Raw genomic sequence first — 12,291 nt, 5'->3', positions numbered from 1 at the left:
CAAAATTGTCTAATGTGCTTCACTAACAGAAACACCTGTTAAATCAGTGCATTTCATTGGCCTGTCTACTAAATATTTGTGGACCAAATTTGTGTTATCTTGTAGGAATAATTATTATCGTGTTTTGGTCAAAATTATTGTTTTTCTGATATTTTAATTTTAGTTAGCTACAATTTGTAGTATCAGAGACTCAGGATTGATTATAATTATTTATATTATATAGATATGAAGGACTGAATTTAACTAATTTTCAAAAAAAGAAAATTTTCAAAGTTTCTGTATAGTCCACTGATACCACGTTTTAATTAAAATGAAACTCATTGTTAAAAGTTTCAAAAAAAGAAAAAAACTCATTGCTAAAGAAATTTTGTACAGAGTATCATTTAGTGGCCCATAAGACAGCACCAGTAAACTCTGTACCGTGGACTCTATCAGCATGCATCTTGAGTTTTGTAATACAGCATGGTCCAGTCAAAGAAATCCCAAATTTATTCATTATATGGCAAATAAACGTATCAGAAACTATGAGAGCATTTAGAATTACATGCAAAAACCAGAGAATTTTGCAGGAGGATTTACAGACGGGTGCTCTAGTTCAACATGCTCTACATAAGATTGTGAATTTGCAGCTGCAAACCAGAACTTTCAAGCAGTAAGTTTAATTAATGATGAGCAACACAAACTTAAAAGCAGTTAACTAAACTTTACTATTTGTTGGCATGCATAAGATCCTTTATTGCTCCATAGATTGATCACCAAGGTATCGCCATATCGAAGAATCCAGAGGCGTGCTATTGTAGTGGATTCCTGTTTACATCTTTGTAGAGTAGATACCGTGAGCGTGTTTTACCAAGCGCAGCATACCTGAAATAATAGTAAAACATGTATTTCTTTGGCCAGTAAGATTTCAGTGCATTTGAGGAATATTCTATATCATATTAAAGGGAGGAAGTGGAGAGTGGAATTGTCTTCCTTTGTCTCACCATTGAGGCACAAATGGAGCCATCCAAATGACATCACCAGCTTGGACTGGATACCTAAAATAAAATAAGCAGATGATTAATGCCACTAGAATATAACCTATGGAAGTGATAGCAGAGAAGGCCTAATTGATAGGTTAAAGTATTAGTTCATCAAAAGTATTTCTAGAACGTGGCAGTCCTACTAAAAAAGGTTGGCAGTGTAAAGCATGCAACAGCCACTAAAAACTGATAGCTGATAAAAACATTAAAAACAAAGAATTTCAAACTTAGAAGCGTCTCGTAATTTCATATTTTCCATGTAGAACTCACATCGTCCAGAAAGCCTGAATAATTACTTTCAAGAAAGAAACAAGTCCATGCTACATATTTCTGCTTTTATCGACTCAAATATGGAAGTCCAACAGAAAAACTTACCAGAAATGCAATAAGATTCTCATAGAATAATTTAAAGAAAGAGAGACAATTCAAAAAATTGCTTTTTGAAGGCATCTGTAGTAAATATAATGTGTCACAATCAATTCTAGAAGAAATCACTTACCAGCTATCGCCCAAACGGTATATACCCTGTCCCTCTAATAGCAGTAAGCCATGCTGATTATAATGGACTTCCTGTGAAACACACAAACAGAGGGAAGGAAAGGTATCAAATTGACGGGTCTTGTTCTTTAAGACGTCGGAAACTTAAGGCTTTAGCATTATGACAGTCAGGTTGCTATACTTCACATTATATCCAAAAATGATTTATTCTTTTCCAGAGAATGACCATAGTTGATAAAATAACTGGAATGTTCTTTGTTGAGACCCATTCTCATTGCCATTGAGGCTAAGGTGTTTGCAAGCTAAAAAATAATGTGAAGAGGAAAAGAAGAAAGTAGGCCGAAACAGACAAGATTATTGAGAGGGCAAAAGAGCAATAGAGAACTATTTCTGTTATGATTGTACTGTACACATTATTATCTGTCGCACAATACCACTATTTCAACCAACTGATAAAGGATTTCCTAGCATTACTATTGTGCATCTTAATCTTCTGCACATGTCAATTTTTGCCAACAAATTCATTCTCTACCAGCAAATTGAGACAGGATGGTGTACAATTCCTTCACTCTTAATAAGAATTGGTGTTCAACTTCAACTTAATTATATTGGTGAAATCAAGCATTTTTGTATGAATTGCTTAGTAAGCTTGCTGCTTTAAGTTGTTTACATTTTTATAAAGATGATCTGAAAACAAACGGTGGTTAGTTCAATAAGAAAAAAATAAAACATACCTTCACATTAAGAAATTCACCAGGTTGAAAATCCATGATCTGCAAGTGGGAGAATCATAATATTATGAGCGCCTAAGTTTTGAATGCAAGAACATATATGAAAGGAAGAAAAATAAATCATCTTTGAAAGGCTTATATGCATATTCGAAGTTGGAACTCAAAATAGAAGTTTCTAAATTGTGCATGATAACATTCTAGCACTACATTCATAGTCTCATCCCAAATTTCACTTATTTGACCACATATAATTTTGTTTTGAATGCTATGATAAAGAATAAGATTCCAGCTCACTGGATCCTTAAACTCCATTTGTCACGAGATAAACTCTACCATCTACCATATCCAAGCCCTAATTTTAAAGCATAGAGATGCTTATACTGCTCAAAATGTTGGACATTTTAACATCTACTTCATCATGAACTCTATGTGCATTCTCATATTGCAACTCTATAAACAAGTCCCTATGCAGAAAGCATGTCAATAATGTAGAGCGAGAAAGAAAGAGAAACAATTAAAGCATAGAGACTCTTATGCTGCTGAAAATGTTGAATATTTCAACATCTACTTCATCATGAACTCTATCTGCATTCTCACACTGCAAAAACAAGTCCCTATGCAAAAAGCATGTCAATAATGTAGAGCGAGAAAGAAAGAGAAACAAGGAGAGGGCCAAGGTATTGTAAGAAACTTCTATTCAACCAAAAGGCTCCAAGTTCCATCTAGTAGAATAACAAGTAAGCTAATTACACCTCAAAAAGAAAGTTTCCCTGCTTTCTCACTGTACATATTAAAAATTAAATTCCGGGAAACAAGATATAACTTACATGGATATTGAAGTCATAATGCAATGACTGGGGAAGAAGCTTCCTAAGTTCAAACACCTGTACATTAGAACGAACACAGTTTTCATATATCAGTGACTGAAGTTTAGCCAAAAAGTTAAAGCATTAAGCATATGATCTCATGAAAGCAGTATGTACGCCATAAGGATAACAAAATTCAACAATGTCATTTCAGAAACCATGAGTTTGGTTAATAGACCAAAAAGACTATTTTATCGCCATAAACAATGTCATTGCAAAACCAGAGCAACTTATAGTTTGAAATCAAACAACATTTTTTTAATCATTAAAAGCTGATAATATTGACTCATTAAAGTTGCATATCTACTGTTACACCTATCTGAATGGAACATAAAAGTACAGGTCCAAGAGTGGTCCTCCAAATCTTTGAGTGCCAATTAGAACCATAAGCAAAATAGCAATCCACAACTTACCTCTCCTGGAGTCTCAAGAAGTGGTTGCTTGTCTGTTGAGCCCACAATCTGCTCAGTACTAAGATTCTCCAGAAAAGCATGCCTAAAAGAACAAATTAATGAATATTGTACTGAAAGTTATTTAATAATGCTGTGATAGCCAAGCTTCAGAGCAAAAAAGAGATGTCAAAACCGAGAGATCCTACATAAATCAGTTTAGCCTAAAAACATCTCAATTCCGTAACTTTTAAAGATAAACGGAGCATCCAACTAGTGTTATACAGATGTTGTCCACATGGTTCCTTCATGCAGAATGTCAAAACTAAAAAGCAGCGACAAAAGTAAGATTCAATTAGTCAAATAATTTTACTAGGAAACACACCTCCGTTCAAAGACGACAAGAGTAGCAAATGCATCACATTTCACGGAATGTTCAGAATTGGGAGGTAGATAAGCATATGAATCCACCTATATAATCATAGGCATAACATCAAAATTTTCTGGCTCCCATTGGAAAAGTAAAAGTAGTATCACATGCATATTTCTTTTCATACATAAAATTTAGAGTGTACGCATGCCTGCATGGTTAATTCTGTGCGGAAAATTAATGCTAATGGGATATTCATACCATCAGTTTGTGACTTGTTCCAGATGCATCAGTAAGATTTGCCGAACCCTGAACCACGAATATGAACCTAATATGTTTAAGAAGCATACATTAGACAATCACACTCAAAGAATCCCAGTGTCACATTATATATAGTGAGAGAGAGAGAGAGAGATTAGAACCAGCCACCCACCTCTCTATATTGCGAGGAGGGAGTCCTGATCTTGATTTTTCTGCAGGTGAAGTTTATTAGTAAAGATGAATGCCACACCGAATACAGATGATCTGCTTGTATAACAGCTTACAAAAAAGACAGATAAAGATATATAAACACCTCATGAACTCTAAATATGAGCAGATATATTGTGTCTTTTAAGATTATGGAGAAGTTGATCAACTGTAATCATTTGATGCTTAAACAAACACCAGAAGAAATATTTCATTGGCTAAAACTGTTAAATGCATAGAGTTGGTAACAAAAAGTACTAACCTTGCATCTTTGCTAGGTACATTACAAAGTGCGCGCCTATATCGGGAGTGATTAGATAAGCTCCCGACGTATTTGTCCTATCAAATGATTTCAATTAAGTTAATAAACAATAAGGTATGACTGCGACTCAAATTCAATAACTGCAAATTAAACAGAAATGCAGAATTGGAAATACCAGTCAGGTAAAGAACCGAAAACATGACTTTCAGGTGTTATCAAAGCATGCTCTCTTTTGTAAACACTGCGTGTGAAGCCTGGTAAGTCTGCCAAGAAACAATCAAACTCCAAATACACATTAAGAAGAACAGCAAATAGCATTCGCATAAACACATTGGCAGCCAGTTAAAATGTTTTTCTTTTTTACTTTACCCTAAACAGGACAAGATAATGACTCAAAACTAATGCATAAACATTCCAATATTCCAAGAAAATAAATAAAACTAGAGCTAACCTTGAAGATGAGAAGGAGAAAGTGTTGGATTAGTTACTTTCCAATAGGGAGATTTGGAATCCATTTCCTGATCAAGTGTTGAAGGAGCTGAACAGAATCCTCCATCAGCAGAATCAATTTCATACAAACCTGCATCAGACCACATTACTGTATTAAATCACTTAAAACAAATTAACAAAAGACAAAAATATCAAAAGTAAACTGGGTTCTTCTGAAAGACAACAAATTTACAGAAATAAGCAAATAAAAAACAATAATTTAAATAGTTGGTAAAATTGGAAGTAGGAATACTTAGAAAAAGACAAAGGAAGAAGAAAAAAGGGGGTATGAAAATTAATGAGAGGGTTGCTGATGACATTTTTAAAATTTTAGAGTGATGATCGCAAGTGACTGAGTTAAGGTGAGTTTGCGCTGCGAGTGAAGTAATGGACTGTGTAAAACAAGCTGACAGAAGGGCAGAGTTGAGTTGTTGGTGATGAGTGGACTCTGCATAGATTTTAGTTTGTTTTTTAGTTGGTCAGTGACTGCTGATTTGGAATTTGCCCATGGAGATTCTTGTTTATTTATTGGCAAAAGTTTTTAAAAGTCATTCTACTTTTTAGTTTTGTTTAAATATCACCTTGTAAAATAAAATAGATATATAAATCTCTATACTCATTTTTTTCTTGTACAAATAAACCGGGCGTTAAAAGGAACCTTAACTCCGTTAGAAATACAAAACAACCCTCATATTTTGTTTAAAAAGGACAAATGATACTCTTTTAAAAATAAACATATTAAATCCTTCATTTCTTATTTAAACAATTATAATTTCGCCTTAATAAATACATAATATGCATTATCTTTTTAATATAATTTTGTAGATATTAATTTCAAATACATATATTTATTGTATTCTTTGAAACATTGTTATATGTTCATATAATATAGAGTTAATTACATATAAAATCACCATTTTTATATGAATTTTCAAAAATAACTCAATTTTTAAAACATGTCAATTCAGGGCACCACCTTTCGTTTCTTTTTTAAAAAAACATCGGCAATTTATAGTGCCGTTTTTTATGACGTGACAGGACATGTGACAAACTCATTGGGTGTCCAAGTTAGCAAAATTTTACCTAAAAATGTGCCCATATTGTTTTTAAAAATAAATGAAAGGTGATACTCTGAATTGACACGTTTAAAAGTCGAATTATTTTAAAAAATCGTATAAAGGTGGTGATTTATATGTAATTCACGCTTATAAAAACACTTTCATGCACTTCCTTCTTATATATAATTTAATTTCCCTCTGCTATCAAGGCAATAGCTTGTATTGATATTGAGAATAAATCATTTCAATATTTTAAAATTATATGTTTGTTTGTTTCAAACCTTAACTTGTATATTGTTTATTGCATGGGCAATAGTGTAAAAGCGTTGTCAAGAGGTGTGGACAGTAAATTGCAATGTATATCAAATCAAAAGTTGTAAATACAACCAATTGGAAGATAGTATGTGTCACAAAGACATGACCCTTTGATAGAACAAAGCTTCTTAAAAAAAACTACTTACTAACGAAAAACTTTCTCCCAAAATCACAAATATATTTAAATAACAGTTTTTTATCATTTTGATAGGCATGTAGTCTTAGATAGTTATGTATTATTCGAAAGATAACAATAGACATGTGGTATATCAGGTACGTGGGCTTGCGCGGTCCACACCCATAATGATCCTGACTTTCGTTCAGTAGAGTGAGTCCTCGTCGTCAAAAAATAATGTTTACTCTTTTTCTTTGTCTTTTATTATTTTATTGCTAATATGAGTAGTTAATATCAAAAATGTGTTTTATTGTAAAGGATTATATTTATCAAAAATTCAAAATTACTGCACTTTTTTTATTTAAAACAGCACCAGCTACAAAGTAATGGTACTAATAATTAAGTGAGTATATAAAGGAGTTAGCTATGAAGCATCATAGAGAAGTTGAGCATGATTTTGTTTACATCGACAAATGGAAAGGACATTCACTGGGATATATTTCTTATGACTCGTATGTTTTCTTTAAGGGTTGATTATAATGAAAATCATGACTTTTGCGCCAAAATCCAAAAATAACATAACCTTTGAAACGTGTCAATTATAGACATCACCTTTCATTTTTTTCAAAAATAACATCGGCGATTTTTAATGGCATTTTTTATGACGTGGCAGACCTATCGGCTATCCAAGTCAGCAAAATTTTACCAAAAAATATGCCCATGATGAAATTGAAAAAAAATGAAAGGTGGTGTCTATAATTGACACGTTTTAAAGATAATATTATTTTTGAAACTTGGTGCAAAGGTCATGATTTCATATGTAATTAACCCTTTCTTTAACTACTTACCATCATTGATGTTTGTTTCTATTTATTTGTTAGTTTTATATTGATGGTAAGTCGTTAAATGTGATGATGCTTTGGAACGTCTAAAAACACGAGAATTCAATTCAATTCAATGTAATTCAATTTTATGTGGAGTTAATTCTCATGTTAAATGACAAGTTGATTTGTACATGAATTCAACTTAATTGAATTTTTTTACATGCTTTAATTCCAAACAAGACCAACGAGTGTGCGCACGTTAAATGTTTAAAATGCAAGAACCAAATTTGATTAAGCTCTTGTATTTGGAAAGTTATAGTTGTTAGAATTTAGTTTTTCCAACTTAAACCAAATTTTATTATATATTAAATAATGTTAATTGAACTCATGCGTATGATTTTGTTCCAACAAATGCATATTAGTTGGTATACGCAGGGTAGTGCAATTTATTTAGTTGTATAATCTTGTTTTCAATTAGGATTAACTAGTGCCAAATGAAGATGGGCTTGTTTCTTATTGGTGTGGCTGATAATTTTAACAAATATATATATTGAAGAATGTTTAAAAGAAATAATTTATTTGTAACATGATTGATTAATCTAAATTGTGATAGACATGCACATTTATTAGAGCGACATAATTGCAAAAAATGAATATATTATTTTATATATTAATTTTTAAAATAGGGTGGGGGACAGAGGATGACGAGCTCGTGCGGCCGCCCTCCCTCACAGAGGTACCAAGGACTGGTGATGGTGTTGGCTTTACACGCTGCTATTTATTTTATTTTTTTTAGGTTAGATATTGTGATTTTTACGGTAACACACGATATTTAATTTGTTATAATAAAAGAAACGGTTACGTGCATAATCAAAGATGCTATGGAATTTTCCGAATCACAGGAATACATGGATCCTAATCCACATCGATCGGTGGCCACTATAAGATTTGTAGATACCCACAATAGAACTCCAGCAGGTTACATGAAACTCAATTATGATGCTGCAGTAGACAAGATGAAGAAACAGGGATTTATTTGGTATTGTTGCAAAGGATGGTCAGGGAAAAGTTAAAGGAAAATTCTCAGCCACATTCCGCTTTATATGGAATCCAGGGATATTAGAATTTTTGGCTCTCTGTGAATCCATGAACTGGGCTAATTCAAAAGGCTGGTCTATAGTTATCTTTCAAGGTGATGCTCTCCAAGTATTCACAACCATAAATTTACGGCATTGTACCATTGCTTCTTTTCAGGGTATTTGTGCAGATATCTGACATCTCCAACAAACTTTCTTAGCAACTATTGTCCAGTATGTTCCCTGTAACCAAAATACCGAAGCTCATAATTGGGTTCGGCATGTGAAGAGATTTCACTATTTTGCTTAGATAGTCGCATGTCCTTAATTGTGTCTTTGTACTTTGTATTTGTATTTGTTTGCTCTATTTTCAATATATCTACCTCATTAAAAAAAATTATTATTGAATATTATTCTTGTTTGATTTAATTTTAAAATTAAATAATTAAAATAAATTAAAACCAACCGACATATCCTATATATATTTTTCTAAAATAATCAATTATAATTATTTTATCCAAAATAAGATGTACACATTTATCAATTCAATTTAAACGGTCTCAGACTCTAGTTAAAAAAACTTTTTGACTTTTAAAAAAATATATAGTGCAAAAAAATCAAAAAAGGTATAGTCGGACCAATGAAATTCCGGTCCCTAATTGCAATTTCTGTCTCCGCCACTATTTAAAATGGTATTTTTGCTGTTTTAAAAGAATATGAGATTTTTTTGTACCTTTGACTTCAACGTTTGAGTTTGTTTGTATAAAAAAATTGAGCAAAGCAGTTTATATGTCTTTTTGTTTCTGTACAGGGTGCTATTAGTACGATTTGATAAAAAGCATGGGCTTTCTCGGAATAAAGCAAACTCGAAGGGGCACAACGGCAAAATTAGCCAAACCCAGAAGCAAAACAAGTATATTTTTAATAAAATTTTTATTGTGTATCGTTATGTTTATACTTTTGATCAATGATTGTCAGTCCTAAAATTCAATATTTATACCCAGTAACTTGCTGCAGAAAGAAAATTAAATTTAAGAAAAAAAAATAGAATATAAACACGCATACAGATGAACCTATATATCACTTTAACTAATATATTTTCATAGGTATATGACACTCTGAAGTTTTATACTAAGAATTGGTTTGACTCAATTATAAAAAAATAATCAACTTCAAATTTAAATTGGAGAAAGAAAACATTAAACGGAAAATAATTGTAAATTTAAATATTATACTAAAATGTAATTATAATTTTTTATATTTTATAAAATAATATATTTTTATTATCTCATGTCATCAAATACTTTTAATTTAATAAACTTTTTTTTTGAAAATAGAAAATGAAAACAAAACAGAAATTAGATAAAACAAACATAATTTCTATTTTTCAGTTTTCCATTTAGAAAACAAAAAAGTGAAAAACATAGAAAAGGGAAAAGAAAACTGGAAAAGAAAAGTGGAAATTTTTTTGAGCTTTTTATATAAAATACTGTTTTTTTCTCTAACATTTACTTTTTTACCATCCCTTCTAAATCTTTACATTTCATACCAACTTTCTTTTCTTTTATGCTACTTTTTGAAAAAACTTTACTTTTTAGATTAACTCCCATTTTCCAACATTTTTGTTCATCATTTTTTATTTTTTTTTCACCATTATATTCCTGCATTTAATATTTATCACATATTTTAATTTTAAATTTTTTTAATTTTTTTGATTTTTGGATTTTTTTTTTGGATTTTGACTTTTTTTTACTCTTAATGTTTTTCGCCAGTTTTAATATCAACATGAAATCAACACGAAATCAACATATGTAATAAACTAACTAATTTAAATTTTTCAATCTTCTTTTACACTAATTTTTATTTTTTCAATATTTATTCAATTTCTTTTATTTTATTTCACATATAATGTGTTCTTTTTCGTTAATAATAAAATCAACTAAATATCAACATAATATCAACATAAGATCAACATTGTAACATTGCATATCATTATTTTCTTCTTCACCAATACTAAAATCAACAGAATATCAACCGAAAATCAACACAATGTCAACACTGTAGCATTACAATAATTCAACTTCATTATTTGTCTTCTTCTCCGATACTATCATATCATTATCTAGTCTCAATTTAATTTAATTTATTTTTTTAGTTTATTTCACAGACAATATTATCTTATTTGCCAATATTAAAAAAAACGGTTGATATCAACATAATATCAACACAAAATCAACATAAAATCTACAACACTGTGACATTACAATAATTCAGCAATCAATCATCATCAACAAATCGTTCTGCAGAATATAAAAAAACGCAGAAACACAAGAAAAATGCAGAAATAACAGAATTTTATTCCATAAAATCACACAATTATTCTACATAACATGAAATGAGTATTAAATTCTTTAAATATACTCTTTATACATGTTTGATGGTGAAAAACAGTAAAAAATTAACAAATTACAGATCTGAAAATGAAAAAATTAACAAAAAATTCCAGATCTGAAATCAAAACGATAAATGAAAAATGACGGACGAAGACGGAATGTCACAGTGTTGTTGAAAGATGACGTCGATCTGTAGATTAATTTGATATTTCAGTTAAGAAAAACATGAATTGAGAGAGACACAAGTTGCGAGAGATGATCTGAAAGAGAGGAGAGAAAAATTAGTTGTGATGAGAGAGAAAATTATTGAGAAAATTAGGAAATTACATAAATAAGTAAAATAATAGCAAATACCTACCGCAATTTGTGGACTTAACTTTCATACCTAACCGCCTCAGCCAATTACTTATATACCCTGATTTATTTGTTTTTATACCTAAATAATACTCCACGTGTTTTCATTGTAACAAACTTCTTCTTCCTCTTCAAAACTTTCAGCCCATCTTTTCTTTTCTTTATTCAGATCTCAAAATCACGAATTCCCTCTTAAATATTTTGTCAGATTCACTCGATATACCTCTACATTATTCAAATTCATTCATTACGATCATCAATAACTGTGAATTCAGTAAAAAAAACGGTAAAAATTTGTTCAGTCGAATTATTTTACTGTTTTAGTATGTTTAATTAGGTTTCAGAGGTTTTTCGAACATTTTATCTAGTTTAAAACGTAATAAAATTTATATAACAGTTGCAAACTGTTTCATTCGTTTATTTTTTTATCGTTTTTTATATTATCAGATTCATATAATTTCTGTTTTATTTTATATGTGTTTACAACAGTTGATAACAGATGCAATGATATGTTTCATGAAAACTGATTTAAATTAAAAACGTATAGATCTGTTGCAAACGGTAAAAACTAAACAAAAAAGTTTATAATTATATAAAATAAAGTATAGTACAGTTTCTAATAGTATCAAATAAATTATAACAGTTTCAATGTGTATAAACCTAATTTCTAAATAAAATTTAATTTTATATCAAATATTTTTCTATATTTAAAAGTTTAAAGCAGTTGCATATGTAATTTACATGTGTTTACAATAGTTGACATTAGTTTAAATGTTATTTTACATGAAAATATATCTATTGTAGGTTTAAATGTTGACATTAGTTTAAATGTTGATTGACATTAGTTTAAATGTTGATTGACATTAGTTTAAATGTTAGTTGATATTATTTAATATTAGTTTAAATGTAAGTTTACACGTGTTTACAATAGTTGATATTAGTTTTAATCAGTATAATTTTGATTTTCTAATTATTTATAGTTTTTATAATTATCAGATTCATGCAATTTCTGTTTTATTTTATATGTGTTTACAATATTTGATAACAGGTGCAATAATCTA

The 12,291-nt window shown here is 30.2% G+C and overlaps 1 protein-coding gene across 2 annotated transcripts; it reads right to left on the bottom strand.

Moving 5' to 3' along the window:
- Positions 1-471: 471 nt before the first annotated feature.
- On the bottom strand, positions 472-5,597 carry LOC126679152 ((S)-ureidoglycine aminohydrolase). 2 transcript variants are annotated; one of them, XM_050374091.2, is made up of 13 exons: positions 5,349-5,597; positions 5,058-5,186; positions 4,782-4,869; positions 4,607-4,683; positions 4,310-4,349; positions 4,138-4,204; positions 3,892-3,977; positions 3,531-3,612; positions 3,079-3,135; positions 2,255-2,293; positions 1,522-1,592; positions 984-1,037; positions 472-864 (listed from the first exon to the last, which is right to left on the bottom strand). In XM_050374091.2, exons 1-13 carry the CDS (start codon positions 5,413-5,415, stop codon positions 792-794), a joined length of 930 nt encoding a protein of 309 aa, XP_050230048.1. In that variant the 5' UTR covers positions 5,416-5,597; the 3' UTR covers positions 472-791. The 2 variants fall into 2 exon arrangements, with proteins under 2 accessions (XP_050230048.1, XP_050230049.1); XM_050374092.2 differs by having other exon boundaries at positions 5,414-5,597.
- Between the last annotated feature and the right edge of the window lie 6,694 nt (positions 5,598-12,291).

Source organism: Mercurialis annua, linkage group LG4 (assembly GCF_937616625.2).
Source record: "Mercurialis annua linkage group LG4, ddMerAnnu1.2, whole genome shotgun sequence".
Lineage (NCBI taxonomy): Eukaryota > Viridiplantae > Streptophyta > Magnoliopsida > Malpighiales > Euphorbiaceae > Mercurialis > Mercurialis annua.
Note: the sequence above shows the minus strand (reverse complement) of the source record. Positions and strands in the feature narration are given on the sequence as shown.

Excerpts from the sequence above, each read along its gene's own strand:
- LOC126679152 (XM_050374091.2), bottom strand. The coding sequence starts at position 5,415 with ATGTCATCAGCAACCCTCTCATTAATTTTCATACCCCCTTTTTTCTTC. Across the intron at positions 4,684-4,781 it reads TTCGGTTCTTTACCTGACTG|GACAAATACGTCGGGAGCTT; the intron begins GTATTTCCAATT and ends ATCATTTGATAG. Across the intron at positions 1,038-1,521 it reads TACCGTTTGGGCGATAGCTG|GTATCCAGTCCAAGCTGGTG; the intron begins GTAAGTGATTTC and ends ATTTTATTTTAG.